Source organism: Embiotoca jacksoni, unplaced genomic scaffold (assembly GCF_022577435.1).
Source record: "Embiotoca jacksoni isolate LCO1_2020_lvr unplaced genomic scaffold, fEmbJac1.0.p SCAF_30, whole genome shotgun sequence".
NCBI lineage: Eukaryota > Metazoa > Chordata > Actinopteri > Embiotocidae > Embiotoca > Embiotoca jacksoni.
The window spans coordinates 4065331-4089548 of NW_027185382.1; the positions used below are offsets into that span (position 1 = coordinate 4065331).

The window sequence follows — 24218 nt, forward strand, 5'->3', positions numbered from 1 at the left end:
TCGTCGTCATCCTCCTCCCCTCGGGTGCGCCGCATCAGTTTCACATAATAAGTCCGATGCTGTCCACTTACATCTTCTGTCACACTGAACAAAAGTTATTGATGAATCTGAAGTGCTGCAGTCGAGGCTCGAGGCCAAAAGCGGAGAAAGTGTAGCCAGACGGTTGTGTTATTGCTCTGTGTAGCACTTCCTCTGTATTTTTGGCAGAATATCAGTGTGTTGTTGCTGCACTCATCTTGCTGACACATTACGCCTAAATAGAGGCACACAGTCTGTTTGTTTTGTTTTTTCCTGAGAGAATAGAGATGCATTCCTGCACAATTAGAGCGATCGGTAGCTGATGAGGAAACAAAAGTCCATTCAACAGCTCCAGTAAAAGCTGTTGCAGCAGCAGCAAATCATAAAATCGAACAAACCAGAACTGACATAAAGACGGTGCCATTTACTGCAAAGATTGCTGAAGGTCTTTTATTCTGAAAGGACTCCAGACAAACATGACAAAACTATCCAGCTCCTGAAAATACACACCGAACAACACAATGAGCACAAATGTTATTTAATGTGTCTTTATTTCTTTTAAGAGGTTTGACTGATGCGGGAGGAGGAAGACGAGGGTCACACGATGCTCTTCTTCCAGTGACTTCGCTCCCTCCTCTTCCTCCATGTCTTTAATAATTGACTGGGGAGAATGTGGGTATGCAGGTAAGTGATCAAGACTGGTGATTAAGTTTCTATTTTTTGTGTCTGTAGGTCAAGAGAGTGTCGCCGATGAATAATAGAAGCACCTTGTGAACGAAAAGAATATTTCGCAGATGAAATGTAACCTGAAAAACATGTTTCCAGAGTTTGACGATAAGGACTTTTAACTTTTGCCAGATTCATGATGGGCAGTCAAATCCAAGTGATCCTTCAGAGCTTCACTCAGGTCTGCTGCCTGTCCACTGTTGATTTACTGCACTCTCTTATAGCCCGGGGGATTATTGCCTGCGTGTGATAAAAGGCGCCGCTATAGGCCGAGTTCTTGGAAATCCTGTTTCCCGTGGTCGAAGCTGTAATCCTATTTGTGTTTCCCACTGACGCCGAGTTGAGCAGTGCAGCAACAGCCAGTCCCTGCTGGGAGAGCCACACCTCACTGCCCACAGTGTACACAACACCTACTGCTATGATTAAAAGTATAAAACACACGGATGACGTGTCCAGGATGTGTTTCTGCGTTGGGCACAACGCAGGCTGGAATCGACTCCAATCTTTTAAGACAAGAATCGGCACATAAATCAACTCGATGGATTGTTTTTAATAACGTATTTTAATAGAGATTTTGAGGAAGTTAGACTGCACTGCACAGATTACGTCCTGTTTTAATAAAAAAAAATACATTGTCATCTTGTCCCAAATCCCAAATGTTTTATCTCACATCACTGCCCTGAACAGACGGCACCGCAGTGTTTATTGTTCACAGCCCAGCAAGCAGCGCTGCTCTGCTGTCTGAGGGTTTAATCTGCTGGTAAAAACCGCCGGGTCACCAAAATAGACGACCCTCGTGCACCATATTAAGTTATTTATTCATGCGAGTTTCCCTTTTTTTTTTTCTTCCATTTAGGAACTGGAACACTGAAGCATATAGTCCATAAATTTTAGAGGATGCACTACATTCAGGAAGGTGGGTTCATTCATTGTCTGCCTGCACACTTCCTTATTCTCTGCCTTATTTCATGCTCTTTAATATTTTAATCCATAAGAAACTCTCTGCCCTCTTTTGCTTTGACTTCATGGGGAGTTTGTTGAGGTACTCTTCTAAAGCTTTCACAACACATATTTAAAGGTCAGATTCAGGGCTAGAAAATCAGTTTTTGATGGGGTTTTTTAACCCGAGATAACGATTCCTGACCTCTAAACGCACCACGGCACTAAAACACATAACCATCTCGTTAAAACTAATTATAAATAATACTTTATCCTCTTTGATTGCACTAAATCAGGTCAGTAGATTGTCCTTTTTTCTTCTTATCAGACTGTTAACATCTCACAATCTCACTGACCAGTCCAACTCAGAGCAAACACATCTTAATCCTCCCACTTTAAAGTTGGTTAATCCGCCACATTGGCCTGTTAGAAGATTTCTCTGATCAAAGTGTGTCCAAACATGTGAAGACATAAGTCTGTGCAGCAAAGTGGGTTCTGTTAATGTGTTCGGTGGATGATAAAAGTGCTCAACACACAGGGAGCCATTACTGTGACATCGGTTGCCTCTGGGATGCCGTACATCACATGCTTCCTCCGCACGGTCCAAAAATAAAGTTTTGGCACCACCGTGCCATGTGTACGTTTTCATCCATGAGGTGTTCTTAATGGACTGATGTCAAAGTGGTTTGTATGTTTCTTCTTGTGCGCAGGTTCAACTGATTGCATGAAGGAGGAGAGTGCTATTTAAAGCGGGGAGATATTTTGAGGCCTCCCAAAGTGTTATTGGCCAGGTGAGCGTGGAGACACTCAGGTACTCTGCAGGAAAAGAAATCCCACATCAGGAGCACTCTCAGACGTCTGACTGATGGAGGAGCTTGTGATCATCTAAATGTTCTGTTATTTTTATCCATCAGAAGAAAAGCCACCATGGCTACAAGTTGTCCCAGTTATTACCGAAGCTTTGAAAGTGGGCACACTTAAAACCAGACTGTCAGAAAATAGAGATAAACGATCATCACATGACAGAGTTGTTTTAATTAAAATTCATGGATGGTATGAACAAAACCTGAGAGAGATGCTTAATAACAGCTGAAAACAATCATGTTTGACACTTTTACTTGAAGATCGCCAGTGATCAGGCATTATAATAGTGGATAATTATCTTTCTGAGATTATTGATTATGTTAATTATTGCAGCTCCACTCAGAGATTCTACTGAGCAACATTTCCAGATTACATCAGCCACAGCAGCTGCAGTGGTACAAACTCACATAAAAGCACATGATGTCTGATCGTAAACATTTTATGTCTCCGAGGGGCATCATAGACACACTGCTGACAAGAGAAAGGTTTTCAACGTTATGACACATGATACTTAAAAAAATCAAGAAGAGCGCTCCTTTAATCAAACATGCACAGGATGTGGTGTTTCATGTATGTGTAGTACAGTGGAAGGTACATATGCAGCAGTGTATAATCCCAATACGTCCATGAAATCCTGTTTCCTGAAATCCTTGCTGCTTTTATTTTGATAACACACCACCATCTGCTGGGCAAACGGAGAGGCGACATGGAGACTAAAATCGAAATAATGATAATCATTTCCTCTAAAAAATGCATAGAAGTGCATTGCTGTGAGATTTTGGTAAACAAAACCTGCAAAACTAAAAGACCATAAAGAAGACAGACTTTGTTAGAGGACGGATCCAAATTCTATTCAACGATGTCTCCGATCATAAAGACAGCTACTTACATTTTTAAGGAAAAAGTGTCTGAAATACTCCCAGTTTGGTTTTGCAGAAACAATCCAGAGAAATAGAAACTTTACCTGTGAGCTCAGCACAAAATAAAAATGTCACAACGCTCACAGTAAAAAGGCCTGGAGCTTGTTGGAAGTGTTGTGGACAGATGAAACAACACAGGAGTCTTTGGCTAGTCTGGGGTGGAAATGGGATTTAAAAAGGCTTCTAAATAAAAGAACCTCTTGGCAGCCATGAAGCATCGGGTGGATCTGCGGTGTTATGCTTTACATGTGCAGCCAATGGCACAGGAAGAAGCGTGCAGGTAAACAGGAATGGCATCTGATGAATATCCTGCTGAGGGTAAAACAGCAGGTTCTTGACCAACATCCAAATGTAAAAGTCAGTCATGGATTACATAAAGACATGAAAAAAAAAAGTGGGATTTGTCCCATCTTTTGCTAAAAGTTTTACCAGGTGTGACCTACTTCTGCATTCAGAGCAGAAGAGACACATGATGCAATGCCATGAAGAAACTCTGCAGGTTTTCCCAACATCATGTCACTAATTAACTAACTAACTGGTTTTTTTTTTTGGGGGGGGGGGGGGGGGGGCGTATTTCCTGGTGGACTTCTGCAGTGTCTCTGTAATGTTCTGTTAAATTCGACACTTGTTTCCTGCAGGAGTTATATTTGTACTTGGACTTGTAGCTCCCAACCTGAATGCCATGGCCCGCCAAGGGGCAGCAGGACAAGAGGGCCGCAGACACAACTTGTAGATATGCAGCCAATCTTTGTTTTTCTGTTTATTCTGCATTAGTTTTACTTGTCAGTACTGCACATTTAGCTACAGGACCTCTCTTCTCTTTCTCTATGATTGTTCTTTTTGTACATATTCCCTGATAAATAAATGTAATAAACTAAACGTGTTAAGATTGATTGTCTCCAACGCTACCCTTGTGGACATGGTGGACATCATTTGCCTCATCATGTTGTGACCTTGGTCATTGTGGCATTCATTTCTTTCTGACGCTGCTTTGAGGCTTGAAATAGCTCCTTGTCGTGTTTAAATGAGTCTCTGAAGGTAACACCCCCCTCCTCTGTTTCCAAAATAGTTCCGTCCATCACTCGGACGCAGATGGCTGAGTGGCTCGAGCTGCAGCAGTGTCTGACGTACCTCCCGGCGCGCGCAGCAGGACGGAGCGGACACACCTGTGCGTCTGGCGCACACTTGAGAAAAGCAGCGGCTCGTGAGCGCCCATGTTCACCTGCGTGGCGTGAAGCTGGAGCACGCATCCCGGAACCCGCCGCCCCTCCGCTGGGCTGGACCGGAGCAGCCAGCCATCTGGACCGATGTTCTGGCCGAAATGTCCCGACACATCTACATACGGAACAAGATTGGCGAGGGCATCCAAGCGCCCATTTTTCAAGTGAGTTTTGTTTTGGAGATATGATGCGCAGCAGATGCACCCGAGAACATGACTTTCTGCAACATTTAAAAGGGCAGTGGGGCCGTTTGGCACATTTGAATTACCAGGAACACCAAGTCTGTTGTTGAAACCTTTTTGAAATGCCTGTAGACTCCATTTACTGCAAAGTTACTCCTCATTATAAAGACGCAACAACTCTGCAAGTTGCTCTGACTATGTGTATGTGTGGATTTATCTATGGACAGGTGGGGAAGACTTGGTTTGTTTCTTTATTTGTACTTTACCTTTGGACACTTTTTAGTATAGTGTGAAAGTTGACATGCACATCAGCGGTGATACTGTTCCATTCATGTTTAGAGGTGTAAATATGATCTTATAAAGCAGTGATAGTAACTTAACATGGTCTGTATCACAATGACTTCAGTCTCCTCTGATCTGCTAATTCCAGGTAATTTTATTTACATCAACATTTATTCACTTTTTATGGAGTTTATTTAAGTACAATTAATGGTCTCGATGTATAAAGTTACTATAAATTATTTTATTGTCTCTTTTACGCAATGAATCCCTTCAAATTTGGATCGTTTTGACCCTCTAACGCTTGAGAGAAGAGAGTCCAAAGTATGTCATCATATTGGAGGCTATAATGCTTGTTAATTCAATACGTGGTATCGTGTTATTGATTAAATGAAAGGAAATGCTCAGATTGAACATCGAAGATATTGCTTGAAATATAACATTATTTCCACTTGATGTTTTAAAAGTAAAGTAATCCTCATGATTTTTTCTGCTGATTATCTTTAATTATATCTCATTTCATCTAAATGAGGAGTATATAAGACTCTTCACCTCCTCGAGTCAACCAGCCTTTATGTTACATGTATGTTAAATTCAGTAGATTTTTAATGGATGTTCTGTATCTAAAGTGAAGTGAATTTATCAAGTGCTGACAACTTATTTCTCTTCTGCTCGATTGATCACTCCTCGTGACTATAAATAGCGGGATATTCATAGACTTCGTTATCTTCATCCTTCTCATCACTTCTTGGCTTTTGGCTGCTGGCTCGAATTGAGAGGCAGAAGAAGAGCGATGGTGACCCAGATTAATGTCCCTGTTTTATGAATTCAGGGAAGTAGGTTCTGACTTTTTAACGGTGACATTGTCATTAACTCTGGAGATTTGAACAGAAATGGGGCAAATCACTGGCAGATAATTAATTTAGTTCCCTGGAGATGGACTCTGCTGGTATATTTGGATTTTGTGGAAGAGAGAAAAGAAAGAAAGTCCGCAGGGCAGGAGAAAAGTAAGTGGGAAAGACAAACATGTAATGCAGAAACAAACAGGAGAAGTTATATTTGTGTCATGTGGGTGCTGATACTTCCACGTGAAGTTGACCTTATTATTTTTGCTCTGGAAAAAAGCAGCCGTCTGAACCGGATGTGCACAGATGGCACCTGGCACCATGTATTCGCCTGATGTGGCCAGAAAACTGAATGTAGATGCTGGATAAGATTTTGTTTTTTCGTACAGGTGAACCGAGGGACTTATTCCAGGAGGAGCCGCCTCAAGAGGTCCGATGGCAGCACCACCTCCACCAGCTTCATCCTCAGACAGGTACTGAGCTGCAGGGGAGGGCCCGGGATGGAAAATAGGAAACACTGGTTGGGGATTTTATGTTTTTTTTATGTGGCCTAAATGTGTTCCAGTAATCACTCCCTGTGGCCTTTATCTGCCTGAAATAGTTACCTGATGTCTCTCATGGATTCACTTCAGCATTATTATGTTACTAAAACAGCAAAGAGGTTCTTCAGGCTTTAAGACAAAAGTCCCTTACGACTTTTCTTGAACAGGAGGCACCTCGTGGAGCTCGTTTCTACTCCCGGTGATATAGTTTGGATTTAATGTCCAAGGTTTGCGGTTGTTTTGTGCCACATTGTCCGCCAGCACATCGCTGATTCTCGGAGCTGTCGACTGCAGGGGGCAGCAGTTTGCTGCATGTAGAGGGTTGCAGTGCACCAATAACAAAGTAAAGGAAACACAGCGTGACTAATGCCCTAAAAAGTAAGCTTCACTCTGCAATAGTGGAGAATATGTATTTAGTACATTACTTTTTCTAATTTGTTAAATACAAACTGTATGTTGCATTAGGAGACGTATACTCCTTGAAACACTGTGGATTTGGCCTGAGAAAACTAACAGTGATGCAGCTGTCAGAGGGACAGTTGTGGCCTTTTATTATTTCCTTTTCATATTCAAATACAGAAGATACTTTAGCTGTCATCATGTGTATGACTTTAGACTGAGTTGTGCCGTGCTTGTGCAGTTTTTAAATCTTTATTGGTCTGAGTAGTTTATTTTAGACTCTGCCCTCATCGCTCCGCAGGCAGACGCCGCTCACTGGTAAAGTGAAGGGTGTAAATAGTTTCATTAGGTTTGTACTTGTTTTGCAGCAGGTTGTATTTGGTCTGTGAAAGTGAAGCTCTGTGATGGATGCTGTTTTTTTGACCTGTGATTTTGAAGACACTTGAAAGTGGCTTTAACAGACGGTGTCAGGTTTGAACAGATGTGAGTGGTGATTGTGACTGCCTGTTTGATGTTGCTCTATATTGACACACACAATTATCCATTAATTGGAAAGTAAAATTTGTGATATTATGGCGCTAAAGGGAAAGTAGCCACCAGTCATGCACAAGTTAAGTTGTGTTCATCACTATGAGGAAATTCGTCCTCCATATTTCAGATGTGACCAACTTCATATTTGAGATCGCAAGCAACATTAGTCCTGATAATATGTAAACTAAAACCAGACAATGTTGAGTTTTGCTTTAAAATGTGACTCAAACAACCAAACAGTTCTAAATAAAGTGGCTGATTAATTCCTTTCAATAATTGAACCACCAGATTTGATTTAAATTTTAAAAGCATAGATATTTTTCTCTCAGTTAGATTCTAAAGAGGAAATAAAATGCCATTCTTTTAAATACTTGGATCAAATACACATTAATTCGACCTCTATTTGTTATTTAATAAACAATGTAATGTATTTTTCTGCTTTCTCTGGAGAGTAAATAAGCAGCATGAGGATGAGAGGTGACGGGGAAATGGAGGATGCTGCTCCCCTCTTTTACTCCTCCATCCCCCTCCCCCCATCTCTGCTACCTCCTCGCACTGAAAAAAAGAAAAGAAAAAAAAAGAAAATCAAGGAGAGCGCTCATCCAAGCTGAGTGGACAGCCAGCCAGCCAATCAGCTCCGTGCACATTGGCTCTGTCATCAGGCTTGGATATTGCTCTGCTGCTGCTGCTGCTGCTGCCTCTGCTGCTCTCTCGCCTTGTATATGTATATGTGTGTGTCTGTGTGTGCGCGTGGAAGCCTGATGAAATGAAATGCCAGGATTGGGCTACCTCCAGGGAGAGCCTCTCCATCCTATAATGTGAGCCAGCCAGCAGCACTCTGGGATCAGGGAGAAGCTGCATCCATCAAGCGACGGGCCTCTGGAGGACCAGGCGTGATCCAACGGGAGGGGAGATATTTAAAGAAAAAATTATTCTTCTCTGCTGTGGAGAGAAGGGATTGTCGTCATCCCCCCATCCATCCTTTTTTTTTTCTCTGGTGCCCCCTCCTTCCTCCTCCGCCTCCACTCTCATTTTTTCCCCCTCGTTCTTCTAGACGCGCTCGTTGGAATATCAAACCTCCATGTATGACAATTTGTACCTGCATGGATTTGAAGACTCGGAGGCGGTGAGTGTTTGGATGTGTGTGTGTGTGTGTGTGTGTGTGTGTGTGTGTGTGTGTGTGTGTGTGTGTGTGAATCTTCTTTTGTGTGTTTATTGATGGAGGTATCTCAGTGCACACACACACACACACACACACACACACACATATAGGAGGCCTTTGATGGGTTAGCCAGCGGTACAGTGCAGCGTGATCGTGGGCTCTGCTTGGCTGGAAGGGGGTTGGGTGGGTGTCGGTGTTCGAACGGGGGTGCACATTAGGCAGATGGCCTCCGACGTGTGACAGTCACGCCGTTCGGTATGATGTTTGTCCGTGCGTGCGTGCGACGGGTGGCTGCCGTCCATCTGCGAGGCTGTAAGGACGGACGTCAGGAGACCACCAGAGCCAGGAGGAGCCATTCAGCCCGATTCAAAGAGGAAGATGGAAAGATGTTCATTTCCCTTTCACCGCACCCCCCTCCTCCACTCCCCCGCCTCCCCTCCTCCACCACCCCCCCCCACCTCCCCTAAAGCAACACGCTGACATGATAAATCCTCACATGTCACATTTCTCCTTTTATCCCTTTCCTTAAAAATGTCTTCTGTGACCCTGCGATGTACGGGCTCTGACGAGGTTCGCAGAAAACATGCATCGTGATGTCATTTAGTGGATTCTGATGTTGATGAGTCACATGCTGAAGCTACTCCATTGGATAATAGCTCGGATGCTACGGTGCACCTTCAAATCGTCCGCACAGATTCATGAGATGAGGGTGGATCGAAGGATTTGGGGAAATGGAGAAAAATACATTGACCAGGATACACTATTAATGCTTCCGTATCAGTAGTAAAGACAAAGCTGGGATATTTGTGTGGACGTGTGAAAGAGAGATTATGAGACAAATGGTCAAAGACTTCGTGACTTTGTATGGTAAAATCTCTAAAACACTGAATCCTCACGATGCAATTCGTCTTTCATCAGACCCTCCCCATCTGTGTCTTTTAAACTCTCAATTTAAAGCTTCCTGCTCTTACGCAAACCGAGATAACGCTGATGACATCATTATGACATCAATATGACATCAATGCAGCTCCGTCACTTATATATAGATATACAAGTGTTCTCAGTGGCTGAGTTGTGTTCATGATGAGTCAAATTGGCAGACTAGCCCTTTAAAGGAGCTGAAGGAATCAGCAGGACCATTTTCTGTTCTTCTTGATGGAGCGAGGTATTTGATTCTGTTAATTCTTAGAAAGCCCACAAAGATCCAGTGAGTGTTTGGGATGCGGTGCACACGCTGAAGACGGTCAGTGTGCTGAAGTCAGGCCTTGCTACTGCTGGCTTGTAGAAAGAAAAAAAAAAGTGCTTAGCTGTGATGACGAACTTGATTGATCCTCTCGGGACTTAATGGTCTCCCTTAATTGAATCATCATTAGAGGCTGATTGTTTTAGATTAACACAGCAGAAGAAAGCTCCGGGTCCAGTTGTGGATTCCTTACCGGGTGGCGGGATGAGCTGCTGCAAGCAGAGCATGACAAAAAAAACACCTGACAAAACAACAAATAAACAAAACACGAGACCGGTAAACGTCTGTTAGTGAAAGGAAATGCAAACAAACCCTTCAGTGTTTTAATATAAAGGAGATGGAGGAAGTTTCGATTAATTGCAAAGTTATGATCAAATATGCCGATTAAACATCTTCAGTCGATACCAGATGTCTGGCATGTAAAATGTTTTATCTCAGAAGACAAACACAAAATAAGTGAACAGATTACCCGCTATGTCTTTTACCGTCTCATAACTTTGACTCACTGTTTTTATACGTTTGACTTGCTGTCTTATAATTCTGATTCAGCATCCTCTAATTTGGACTTTTTTTTAACACCTTAATTTGCTTTTTCTGTTTTAGCATTATAAACCAGGACCTCCCACACACTTTAATCTGTGATCATGTTCGGGGTAATTTCTAGTGGCGTACACAGACGGTTAATGTTTCATGACCGTCTGCTTTAAACGAGCCGCAAGAAAAATGAAAGCCGAAGCAGCAGAAATCCATCTTCCTCTTTCTGGGAACCGAGATCATATTTGTCGCCATTCAGCCCGGTTATTGAACGTGGACGGTTGGACGAACTGCTGACACCACAGGAATGGAAATTTCACTTTGTCTGAGACGCTGCTGGCAGTCTGCTCTTTTCTGTATCATCCATTTCACCTGTTCTGCATTCAGAGTGCCAAACCGCCACTCTGGACTTGGCTCCCCGTTTGCTGTAAAACCCAAAAACCTCAGTAAGCGATCCCATAAAGAATCTTTTAACCTTATTACGCTCAGCAGTTGGAAAGCTTCGGGTTAAAGCTGCAGCACGTCCTTGTTTTAAGTCAGTGTGACTGTACGAACCTCAGAGCCTTTGTGCTTTTTTGTCTTTCCAGAGAGACAATGTAGGCCATCCGTCCTCCCTCTTTTCTAACTTCCTCTAACTTTTTTTTGCCCTTGATATCGGGACAGTGTGTCGGTGTGTGGAGAGTTTTTTTGTTTAGAGGTCTTGAGCGCTCTCTTTTCCCTTTAAGCGGTTTTTAAACAGCAAATCGAGCCTATTAGGAGCAGAGTGCTAATGTTCATCTGCATTAGCCATGTCTTTACAGCACTGTGGCTCTTTCCTGTTTGTCTAAATGGCGCTTTGACTACTTGAGTGGCTCGGCAGGAAAAAAAATGTACAACAAATCTGGCTTAAATGAGAGCTAAGGCTATTTTAAGTTTTCTTATAAAGGGCTTTTCCCATTGTCTCCCAACACGTCTCCAGATTGAGTAACCTATGGTGTGACCTCTGTTTGCAGGGCTCAGCTGATTCGTACACTAGCAGACCATCAGACTCAGATGTCTCTCTGGAGGAGGAGCGGGAGGTGCAGGCCCAGGTCCAGAGCCAGAGCCAGAGCCCCAGCCAGAGCCAAGGACCGGGACAGAGCCGTCAGGAGAGGGAGCAGCAGGCCACCACTCAACTGGAAAGAGCCAAGGTAGCCCATCAGTGGCGCTGCTTACATATATTCATCTACACATGTGCTTAAGTACACAGAAGAAGCTTACAGTGTCTGTTCTGCAGGGCAATAAAAAGTCTGTAATAGCAGGAAGAACTTGCCAAAAAATATTCTCAATGCTCATGTTGTTTGTGTGCTTTTATTTTGTTGCGTTTCCATCTTTCAGACTAAACCTGTGGCATTTGCTGTGAGGACCAACGTCAGCTACTGTGGTGCATTGGATGAGGATGTTCCAGTACCGGCCACAGCCATCTCCTTTGACGGCAAGGACTTCCTCCACATAAAAGAGGTACATGTGTCCAATGAACATGTAACACAAAATTCAGCCTCATTTGTATTTTTTTTTTTTTAGTCGATTACTCATATTAGTGTTTGTGTTTGCATCCCCAGAAGTTCAACAATGACTGGTGGATCGGTCGGTTAGTGAAGGAGGGCTGTGAGATCGGCTTCATCCCCAGCCCTCTGAAGCTCGAGAACATCCGGCTCCAGCAGGAGCAAAAGAGAGGACGAGTCCAAGGGTAAGTCAACAAATGAATACTAGGGGCACTTATAGATTATTAATATGTGCTGACTAACATCATATGAACAACAAATCAGTGAAAGAAAGGATATTTACTGTATCTACTATAATATAGTTATATTTCAGCTTTACATTTTTGCCGTGAACAGAGGGTTGTAGTTGGTGAAAAAGGTCATAATCAATCCTTTCATTGCCTTTATTTCCATCCTCCTGCTTTTCACTGCAGCTTTTCAGAAACGAACTTCAAACACCACTTCATGTCTTTACTTTTAGTTATAAGGAATTTCTTTCAGACCCAATAAAATGATTCCTTTTTCCAGCTTCACATTTTGACAAAAAACTGTATGGAGATACAGCTCCTGACAATAAAATGATCATATCTGATAGGTCTATTCTGTCCATTAACTCCTCCATTAAAGGTTTAGGATCTCCTCGGTTATGTCAGCGCTTTATTTTGAAGTCTACTCTGACCCAGGTCTGCCTGTGACTCATATTTACTCCATCCCTTCTACTCACGCTGCCTGCACCAGTCAAACGGTCTCAATGGCTGTAATTAGCACACCTATCAGCCCTCCCGTTTCCCCGTGTGTGTGTAATGTGTCTTGAATGTTCTGTCATCCAGAGTTTGTACAGTAACTCGCATGCACTTTCTCAAGCCTTGCTGCTGAGTTTAATACTAATCTCACTAGACTGGAGGGTTCCAGCGCTTCACTTACTGGGGTGGCTCTTTGTCACCGAGCCTCGCAGACAGGGAGAGACACGTGAAGCCCATTAACCGCTGTAAGTGGAAAACGGCAGCGCGATGAGAGACATGCTGACCACCAAAGATGCTGAGAAGTCCGAAATTCAAAGGAGATCATAATAATATTTTACTCTCTTTGAATATTTCCATTTTGTTCTCTACTTTTCTTTCTGTGTAAAATGATCCTGTATTGTTTTATGACTATAAATGTCAGTTGAAAACATAAAATAAGTCTAAAAATATTAATTCTACTTATATTTCTGAGTGAAGATGATTAAAGTGCAGCTGAAAAGACTTTTAAATACAATATTTAGGTTTTAAGAGCATTTTAATCACAACACAATTGACTGCATGTTGGCAAATAGCCATTAAATGCTTTTTCAACTACCAATCAACAAAACTACCACTAGGTTGAGATTACAATCACAGGTCTATAAATAAAAATATGTCTCATATGTTTGATCTACATTTTCGTCCTCTGATGCCACCACTTTGTCTGTCAGTTTGCAGCTCAGTAAAAATATTTAAATATAAGTATATATGTAAGTATGAACACGTAAGACGGCTAAATAATAAAGTCCAATAGCGTGAACTCTTTTCTCCGGTCCAACTCTTTCACTGCTGCTGCTGTGCTTTTTAAAGAAAAATGTGCATTGTGACAGATTAAAATGGAGGCTCTACTCTTTATTTCCCCCCGTTGTCATGGTGAATCATAGTATCAGAGCTCCACGGATGACTTTTCTTTTCATTGCCTGAGTCAACTCATCTCAGAGTTCAGGGTTAGTTCAGTCTGCTCTCTGTGATGGTTACGTCGATCAAGAGTCTTCAAATATGCGATGTGGGATGCAAAAATATTTTTGCTTTGCGTCAATAAAATCACAACGAGCTCAGAAAGGAATGACTATGAATGCCCTCATATAATATGTTATCTGTAATTATGACTGAAAATCTGTACTTATTTGGACATAGACTTGTGACGTCACTAGATCAGCCGCCCGTGTGCAATTTTTAATGTCGAGTAAAAGATATAATCGCAAAAAAAAAATAACAATTAAAATGAGTTACACGTTTTGATTTTAAAGTCAATAGCTCATCTTTATTGAATGCACCATAAGTTTTTCAGCTTCTTGTGATCCTTTCAAAACAACATGTTGTTCCTCTGCAGTCTGAGTCTGTTTTTCTGCATTAATACCACGCTGTTTTTCTGTCTTTCTTTATCCCCTCTTGTCTTTTCCAGTAAGTCTGGAGGGAACTCTTCTTCCAGTGTAGAGGATGAGGTATCAGCCTCTATCCGCCCGCTCATATCCTCGGCAGGTGAGAACATCAGACAGGGGGAGAGGGCCGTTACTAGCCAGCCGCCAGCTTAGAGCTGAGCCTCCTGAGCTACAACAACATAGAGAGAATAAAACTCTAAAGCCTTCCCATGTCTCTGCATAGAGCATAAGTTCACTGCGTAGAGTTGTTGGTACATTTTCCCATGATCCTCCTCTTCCTCCAGTTGAGGACTGCAGGCGCTCTGAGACTGGGGCTTACCACAGTGTGAACCCAACGACAAGGCTATGACCCCCCCTCTGAACTGCACTCATGTGACTTTGTGAATATAACCTTAGGACAATAGAGATGCTTTCTATGTGTTTTTATATCGTGCTACTTATCCTTGATAGGTTTCATTTCTTGTAAAATTACGATGACAAGTTTCTTCACGTGAAGCGTGTTTGAGTTGTGAATTGCGGCGACGCCTCCCGTCGCAGCAGCTACTGACGGCGCTGTCACTGTCTTCTCTCCCCTCCTACAGGAAAGCAGAAACAGAAAGTGGTAAGTTTGGTGACGGTAAAATAAACCCACTCATTTACCCCATCCACTCGACAGGAGCCTGTAGCGCTGAAGTTACACTCTCATGCCATACAATACTTCAGCCCTACTGAAGTATACAGCGCCAGATCATCACTGTTCCTGTGATGCCAAAGTACTGCACACACCATAGTTTTGAGACCGTTTCAGGGATTGTACACGTGATTTTATACATTTATTTCATTAAATGAATTAAAGTGCACATTTCGTTACCTGTCGCTATTCTTTGAGCCAGAAACTGGGCTAAAAATGTGTTCAGATCGAGGCGTGAGAAGAAAAGCTCAAAGAAAGGTTCAAATCTCAACTATTTAAACTTTATGGGCGGGAGAACAATTCACTTCTATGAAATTACAGTATATTAATTTCAAAATGTGCAGTTTTAAGACCTATATGAATGCAAAAACAAAATTCACCTGTCAAATGTCAAAAACATGTAACGTAATGTCGTCATGACAATCAGGATTTCAGGAAATCAAGCGTTTGTGCAGCTGGAATATATAGATATATATTTTCCAGAGCTTTAAGCTGTATCTCACAGTCTTCCTCGGTCTTGGTTGACAGGATCTATGTGCAGTAGAGATCTCATATCCATCCATCTGTGCAGCAAATGATAAAATGTTAGTTGGTCAAAATGCAATGAATGGAAGTCACTCGTCAAAAGACGTGTTAACTGTTCAAGACAGTTGTAATGTGTAATTATGTTTTAGGGAAGGTGAAACAATCTCAGTCAAAATTGTCTTCTTCTTACATTTTGACAAATGAACTTATCGTTTGCTACGTGCTTCAACATGGCAAAACACCAACCTCCCATTTAACACATCTGATCGTGAGTTCAGCGGACTGTCCGGTCCACTACGGCTGTCAGCTCCGTTTTATGTTGAACTGTGATGTTATTTGGTTTCTGTTTCCTTGTTTGTGATGAGTCTGCTGCTGCTGCTTTGTGTCAACAGATGGAGCACATCCCCCCGTATGATGTGGTTCCCTCCATGAGGCCCGTCGTGCTGGTGGGACCCTCGCTCAAGGGTTACGAGGTGAATCGAGACATTTCCACTCTTATCTTCTCGCGTTCGTCAGTATGTGAATTTGAGCAGTGCAAAAGGATTACAGAAAGGAGAAGAGTCCTGTACGTCTTTCCCCGAGCCCCCCAAAATAGCTCTCGGTTAATTATGAGTGTGTCATCGCCCACGTAACATCCAGATTGCAGCCAAACTAATGAGGAGACGAAGAGGTCAGATGAAAATATGTTGAATAATTGGCAGACTTTCCTGTAAAGAGCCCTGATTGTTCCCATCGCTGTCTATAAATGAACTGTGGACAAGGAGGATTGTCTGGAAGTACGCAGGAATCTTCTTGAAACACATCTTCTCACAGGAGATACATGGGAAAAAAAAGAGTCATCAAAAATGCATGGACAACAGTAAATGTCATCACCACAGCCGGTCACATGGGAACGATCTGAGTTGATGATGTCATATCCATCCTGCTCATTCAGACGAGGCAGCAGGCATCATTATGGTTTTTTTAGCAGCAGAAGAAAAACCATCTGTCTTGTTTTCCTGGATTTGCCTGATGGATGGTGGCTTATTTATATTGACTATCCTGATGGTGGGGTGTGTGGGGGGGAGGGGGGGGGGCCTTTCCCAGCATGCACTGGGCAGGAGGCAGGGAAAACACTGTGGGCAGATTATTATTACAGTCCAAACACATGTACACACCATCATTCCCTCCTATTCTGATTATGAACCTTCAATCCAACGTCTTTTCTTTTTCACGCAGGTCACAGACATGATGCAGAAAGCTCTATTCGACTTCCTCAAGCACAGATTTGATGGCAGGTAAGACAAAAATGGCAGTTCATTAAACCAGTGTCATCTCACCACTGCTTTTTCAGTATGTTTGTTACCCAGTAAAGTGTTAGTTGTCATCTTGGATTAGAAAATTCCCCAAATCATGGTTTTAATTAAGAAAAACGTGCAAATTGATTTTACAATAGGACAGGACATGAAAATTATGCAGACATTTTATTTTTATTTTACTCCAATTATTTCAATAAATGTAAAGAAATAGTCACGTGCTTGCGTTGCTGCTTTTTCATATCAAGGATAAAATAACACTCTGCACCAAAGTGGACCTTTTTCTGTCTTCTTTTTTTCAGGATATCTATTACACGAGTCACAGCAGATATTTCACTGGCCAAGAGGTCTGTTCTCAACAACCCCAGTAAGAGGGCCATAATAGAAAGATCCAACACTCGCTCCAGTTTAGGTGAGAAAACCTGCGGCCCATATTTCACATGTGGATCAAACCAACTGCTGTCAACCAACAGAATATATGAAGAAATATGCATCGTACTGGACCTGTGTTTTGTCCCATCAGCTGAGGTGCAAAGCGAGATCGAGAGGATCTTCGAGCTGGCCCGCTCCCTGCAGCTGGTGGTGCTGGACGCCGACACCATCAACCACCCGGCCCAGCTGCTCAAGACCTCGCTGGCTCCCATTATAGTCCACGTTAAAGTCTCCTCGCCAAAGGTACTCGCAACATAAAGTCACGGCAGTAAGATCGGGTTGAACTCTCTGTTGTGGGTTTACATGGACTAATGAGCCGAATCATCAATGGACAAAACGGCAAAAGAAAACACAATATATAATTTAACATGATCTCCACAGCTACTGTCCAACAGAGTCATTCAGTTGGGGACAAACATCAAGACATTTTAAAGGTAATTAAAAGGTAACAGACTGTGTGTCAGGTTGATATTTTCCCTCCACGGGTGTAGCAGTTCTTCACAAGCACAATGTTCCCTTAAAACCGGCATGAAATACTGAACTTTAAAGAGTCTTTAAAGGCTTTGTGGAGTCAAATCTGCACAAAGTCATCTGCACCGCGGCACCTTTGCATGCAGGAGTACGTCTGCTGCACTTCTTCCCTCAGCACTCGGGCGACAACTCAGATCAGTTGTCTGTGCCTGGGAGGGTTAATGAAATCTTCCAGAGCATCCACAGTTTAGTCTTCAGTTCCCTCTTTTAATAATGGTCACACGCTACTCGGGTGGGATTTGCACGTGTTTTATACACCCAACCTGCTGGCATGCGAAATGATTGATTTTCTGCAGCTGACCTTAAACAAATGAGGACGCATAAATATCAGGATATTAGAAATACTACAGATTTGTATTTTATTCATTAAGCTGTTTATTGTTTGTGGTTATTTCTATTCCGTAGCATATTGATCATTAAAGACCAAAACAAAACCACTGAGCATTTTGTTTTCTTGTTTTATTCTGAAAATCTTTTAAAAAATCACAAAAGGGAAGCTTTTTTTTTATTATTATTATTTTTATTTCCTCTCAAAAGCAATATGAACTTTCACCACGTCTGTAATATAAGTAGACAATCACGACTAGGAAGTAAATCTCTGCATACTTAAGCAGAGTCACCCAAACATCTCTCCTTCTCAGGTTCTGCAGAGGCTCGTGAAGTCCAGAGGGAAGTCCCAGAGCAAACACCTGAATGTCCAGCTTGTGGCCGCCGACAAATTGGCCCAGTGTCCACCGGTAAGAGGCCGTCCTCACGCACCTGTCAAACAGTTAAAAATAAATCTTATATTTACTGGGTTTTTTTGTTTTTTTTTAGCCTTTCTGTGTTGATATCATGTATTTATGTACACAACAGAGTGGATATAGTTCACGTTTCATCACGTTTCCATCACGAGCTTCTTATTTCCATTCCTCCCTCCGACCATCTGCTGCTCACAGGAAATGTTTGACATCATCCTGGACGAGAACCAGCTGGAGGACGCCTGCGAGCATCTCGCCGAATACCTCGAGGCCTACTGGAAAGCGACCCACACCTCGATGGCGACGCCCCTGAACCCCCTGTTGGGACGCAACCTGGGCCCCACCACGCTCACCCCCTACCCCACCAGCATCTCTGGACTGCAGGTACACCAGAGCTCCTGTATGGGTTGATTTACTGTTTATTTGTGGAGCTGTCTGCATACTATGTTGAGAGATAAAAAAAATTAAAAAAGGCAGGAGGAAAATGTTCCTGTTCACGTGTTCCTGAAGGAACACCTCAAATTGTCAAAAAGTCAGTCTCTGTGTTTCAATCGCTTCGTGCACAGCAAAGTTGCAAAGTTTCTTAAATCAATGAAGTTTGAATGTCTGGTCACTTTGGCAAATATTCACTTCTTCTCTCAGCCAGAGGGTAAACAAGCGTGTTTCTCAGGATGTGCAACTATTCCTTTAACGCTAAAGTCCTGCGAGTCCGGTTGTGATTTTATTCTGACTGTCATTGTCACAGTAATCCTTCCTCTTCTTCCTGCATCTTCAGCAACGCAGCTTAATCCCACCGCAAGACAGAAGATAAATCTCAGTCCCATGCTGCATATTCAGCATTGTCTTTTTTCACATGGATAATTCTCTGTTAGATTTTGTGTGTTGCATTATTAGACAGTTCCTGGCTTTGTTTTAATGTTGGCAAATAAATGTGACTCTGTTGCTGCTGTTAAAATTTTTCACCCTGAAAATACAATAATGTATTCTGGGCAAATATAATAGATTTCCTGGATACCTCGGTTAGCGCTGTGTACTGATGTCCTGTCGTCCACTGCTCTGTTCGTGTGATCAGCAGAGCCAAAGAATGCGACAGAGCAACCACACGGGAGACCACTCCACCCCCAACGAACGCCGCAACCTGATGACATCGGACGAAAATTACCACAACGAGCGGGCGCACAAGGGACGCAACCGCATGTCTTCTGGCTCGCAGCACAGCCGAGAGCAGCAGGACCCCTACCAGGACTACCAGGACCCCTATCAGGATGCATACAAGCCACATCGCAATCGCAGTTCACCGGGCAGCTACAGCCATGACTCCCGGCACCGGCTCTGAGCCCACTCCCGTCTCCACCCGGGCCCTAACGGCCCAGATTCCACCCGAGATAAACGCTGCAATAGAGCCAAGACGGTCCCAAATTGTACCTTTTTTAATTTATTTTTTTTGGCTTTTGTTCTCTCTACCTGGCTATTTTTCTCTTTCAAAGTCAAAAGCGAGTTCAGGTATTTTGTTTTTAAATCGATCTGTCAGGGCGACCCCGTCAATCAGTGAGCAGTCAGGAGGTTTCAGGATGCCAACATTAACTAATACTGTAAATTTATGTTCCTGGGACCTTTTGGGATTGTACTAACGCAAAGCTCAGCAGATGTGCAGCGCAGATTGTGCTCGTTGCCCGTGTCAACGGGCTAATTAGTGGTCGGAGGGTGACGATGTGATGATGTACGGGCTTCTGGGCGCCTGGAGCATCGCACCAGGTCGGAGGGACGTCCCCCTGCACACAGACTGCTGAAGGCTGCTGCCCCCCCCTATCCCGGGCCGTGTATAAATCTTCTCACCATTTAGCTTATTGCATGCTGATAGATGATCCACTTCACTGATATTTTGTACTTAGCATTCTGGATTCCTCCCAGGTGTAGATACGGAGGTCCAATTTTGTAAACCACCTAGTTGCGGAGAAGGCGGGCGGTTGTTGGTTCGCGGCTCGGCGCAGACGATCTCTGGCTGCTGGTTTTTGAAAAAACTGGTGCTTCACATTCCCAAACTATTTTGCTATTCGAGAGTCACTATGAGCAAGGCCAGCTTTTTCCGTAGCATAGCTTTAGGATTTCATTTGGGTGAAGACCCTCACCGTCGTAAGCGGAGCAGATTCGGATGGCGCTGGGGTCGGATCTCAGTGACGACAATACCGCTTCTGTTGTGAACAGCGAGCACTTAGAGAGTTAGAGAAGGCAATAGCTGTGACAGTCTGTCTGATAGTGTAGTGAAATACGATAGCAAAATACTACTCGAGATGCATTTGATGTTGTTGAGATGTGGCATAAAGACCAATGTTGCGAGAACCTACTGAGCAGGTTGGGACGTTCTGTGTGGTATTTCTGCCCCGGCCAGGGTGCATGATGGGATTGCTTGTTTGTTTTTGTTTTTTCCTTGTTTGTTTTTTTTCTCGATAGACCTAAAAGAGCTGCTACTGAAGCTACAGGTTGTTTTGCATTTATTAGCATTGAAATCAAAAGTCGTAAAAGAAAAAAAAAGAAAAACAAACAGTCGTGTCATCGGTTAATCACTCTCAAAGTTCCTTTAGTTGGTTTTAGGGGATTGAAACGGTAGAAACGTGACACGGCGGGATCGGTTGCATCATGTTCATTCTCTGTGTAGCTGGCATGTTGTCCTGACTGCAGAGCATGTTCCCTCCAAACGTAAAATAGAACCCTGCTGTAATCAACTTGATGTTTGTAGAAGTACGGGGGCACCGTTCTCCCCCTCCCACCCCACCCAAAAAAAAAAAAAGAAGTAAAAAAAAAAGAAAAGAAAAAGAAAACGATGTCCCAAATTACAGATCTTGAGGTTTCAACCAACACAATGAAAAATATTCAAGTTTCAGTGGATTGCATGATATAAAAGTGGAGCCATCCTAACGATGAAGAGTTTCTATTCATTCAGAATATTATTGTAGTGTGGTCAGTGCACTGAAACAGCTGATACAGCCGGAGCCCTCACATAAAGGGTCTGTTTATCTAACCTACATGGTGCTTTGTGTGGAAACTGACAGCCTTGTTGTCATACTTTACTGTACATATCTCATCCTTTAACGATATGGATTTATCATCTTGTGATTATGACTTAATTATCTTATCATCTCCAGATAACAAACCCGAGCAGAGACCCAATTCAAGGCCTGAAAAGGTAAAAAATGTTAAAGTAATTCAGCAAAGTAGAACATTAAATAGATATATATCTATAATAATATATATATACATTATAGTTTGTCTGATGGAGTCCTTCCTCTGACTTTAGAGAGATGGAGGCGACAGGAAAAAGTAAGCTGTCTTGTTATCTTGGAATAAGGAGATAAGTAAGTCGTTATATTTGCGAGACAAAAATGTAGTAAATACGACAACTGCTCCTTTATTATCTGAAGTCTTCAATCATTTTGACTGCTCTTGGCTTCCTTAGGTTTGACGGTACGAAGGTAACCGAGACGTGTCTGATTCTTCAGTTTGTCCTCGCTATGTGTTGGTATGCTGCGAATGAACTTTACCAGTGAATGACAGGTTAACATAAAGCCTCACAACTTCCTGTATGACATGATACACGATACAGTACAATTACAAACAGGGTTCCCTCTCCGTCCAGGCAGTGAGTTTGTTTGATTTGATGTGGCTGTTACAAACCACAAAGACTATTTTCTGTTGGGGGACCAAACCTGACATTTACATGACAACAAAATGACCTAATTTTTGATTGATGAATAAATTAAGATGAACCTCATTTGAAAATCCATCGATTAAATGCACAAATTGGGAAATAACGATGCACTATAAACATGCTACATCCACAATTTTTTTTTTTGACCTTGTATTTTCAACTCATTTGAACATTTATTAATTCGCTTAAACGATCAATTTATTTTCTAGTGAGGCAAGTTTGGTCCTTCCACTCACGGCGGTAATCTAAAAAGACACACAGCAGGATAAATATCACATATAAGGGGGGAAAAAACGAGCAGATGTTTTCCTGATGTGCTCTGATATGAAACAGAATGTTTGTCAAACACAGTTTTTCTTTGGCATGTTTAGAGAAATGTTAAAGCTACTCCGAACATTTAGACTTCTTCCCTTCTGACAGGAATGATGTACACTAGTTTCTGCTGCAGCACCAGATTAGCTTGGTGCCTCACAAATAGTGAATTACTGATTTTTATTTCCTCCGAGATCTATACAGGGTGTTATCTAATTAGCTTGAAAAGATCTGAATGAAAAAAGCAAAAACAATAAATTGAGAGCTGCTGCTTTTAGAGCAATCTGATTTTTATTTTTTTTTATTTAATTGAACTGTTGAAACAAAGCAAAATGTTGTCTTTAGGTTTGTGACAGGTGCAAAATCTTCCAGTCTGAATGTAAGTCAGGTTGATCACAAGGCTTCCGATCGTGACAAGTAGTGAGGAGGATCTTTTATTATCACTCCGAGTCACAAAGACTTCACTTGAATCTGCAGAAAGTAGGCATGAACTCTGTCCTATATAAGAGACGTCTGTCTGACACAGTTTTGAGACGTCTTGCTAATTTTAAAGGCCTAATTAGAGAAACTTTGAAAGGAGAACATGGCCGAATGCCCCACTCCTGACAAGCCTGACCTGACACTAAATACTGTAGTTTTCATTGGTTTAAAGCAGCTCTCGGTTTATTTAAATACAGAATAGATTATCTCTTTGTATAGAACTGGATAAAAGTGGAAAAAAAAAAAGAAAAAAAAAGACAAATATAGCACAAAAGAGTAAAGCAAAAAACTACGGTGTTTTCTGAGTAATTATTCCTACAATGTGAATCTGGTAAAAGGGCACAGATTATTGCTCATTTCCTGTTTCTTTCCATGTTGTTCACTATTTGTTAATGGAAGGAAACTCCAAGACTCTAAATGAAAGTAGAAAATGCATACTGTTTACAAGCAGCTTTTCTGTCTCACTATGCCCCACAGCATCAAAAATCCCATTGGTTGATTGAACAGGGAGCCATTTTCCATTCAAAATCCCACCAACCAATGTTGAGCTGGGCTGCTTGAGACAATCAGAAGGGATTTCCAGACCAGCGTGCCACCATCCCTCTTTTTGTGAACGCCCTAAATAATGAGAAATGTTTGCCTGTTTGGAGTCATGGAATTAGACCGGAGCAAAGTAACGCATCATTCACTCACTCACAGCTAAAAAAAAAAAAAAACCCGAAAAAAAACCTGTCTGTATTTGCTTTCTTTTACTTTTATTTTAGCTTTACCTGTGTGGCCAAAATTTTGTCTCAAAACGAAGCTTATTACTACTTTTATTTTTATTTAAGTCTAAAGGTGACCACAAAATACAGAACTTATAGGGAGGATTTTCTTTGGTAAAATGTAAAAAAAAAAGAAAAAAAAAAAGATCAAAAGAATCAAAAGAACAAACATTTATTCCAGTAGAAAAATAATAGATGAATATTTGCTGGCGATTATTTTTATAACAAATAAATGTACATAATGTCTTTGAGAGATGCTATTTGCTGTATACATGTGCTGAAAATGAGACGACGACGATCCATGCGGGACACTCGGGACGACAGCAAGGTCCAGTATACAAAGTTTTCAGTAATGTGCAATACAAAACGGCATGCTGTTTTAAAATGAGGAACTTCATGTACTGTACTATGCAACCGCAAACTGTGTACATCGCTTCATGCTGTGGCTTCTCCAACCATCCTTTTCCAAGCAGCTTCATCTGGACGTTTAAGGGATTTTTGTGTTGATCTTTTTATTTTTCTGTGGAAGATGAAACCCTAAGCAGCTAATGCGGTATTGCATGCATAATATACCATTCTAATTTATAAAAAGGAATTAAAGAAAATGACATGAAATTGGAGGTGATTGTGTTTCAGGCAAAGCTACAAGTGACTTAAAAAAGTTCTTTTTCAAAATAAAAGAGTCGTTCTAAA

The 24218-nt window shown here is 42.1% G+C and overlaps 1 protein-coding gene across 2 annotated transcripts; it reads left to right on the forward strand.

Annotated features, from left to right (window-relative positions):
• Positions 1–4599: 4599 nt before the first annotated feature.
• On the forward strand, positions 4600–24218 carry LOC138207164 (voltage-dependent L-type calcium channel subunit beta-4-like). 2 transcript variants are annotated; one of them, XM_069164208.1, is made up of 14 exons: positions 4600–4851; positions 6383–6466; positions 11397–11573; positions 11761–11883; positions 11985–12112; positions 14094–14170; positions 14652–14671; positions 15658–15738; positions 16484–16542; positions 16863–16972; positions 17084–17235; positions 18165–18260; positions 18462–18647; positions 19336–24218. In XM_069164208.1, exons 1-14 carry the CDS (start codon positions 4789–4791, stop codon positions 19597–19599), a joined length of 1620 nt encoding a protein of 539 aa, XP_069020309.1. In that variant the 5' UTR covers positions 4600–4788; the 3' UTR covers positions 19600–24218. The 2 variants fall into 2 exon arrangements, with proteins under 2 accessions (XP_069020309.1, XP_069020310.1); XM_069164209.1 differs by lacking the exons at positions 4600–4851; positions 6383–6466 and adding an exon at positions 8133–8591.

What these genes read in the sequence shown, in the direction of transcription:
- LOC138207164 (XM_069164208.1), top strand. Translation starts at nt 4,789, where the DNA reads ATGTCCCGACACATCTACATACGGAACAAGATTGGCGAGGGCATCCAA. An exon ending in CTCAACTGGAAAGAGCCAAG is followed by an intron (nt 11,574 to 11,760) that starts GTAGCCCATCAG and finishes TCCATCTTTCAG; the next exon opens with ACTAAACCTGTGGCATTTGC. An exon ending in ACTTCCTCCACATAAAAGAG is followed by an intron (nt 11,884 to 11,984) that starts GTACATGTGTCC and finishes TTGCATCCCCAG; the next exon opens with AAGTTCAACAATGACTGGTG.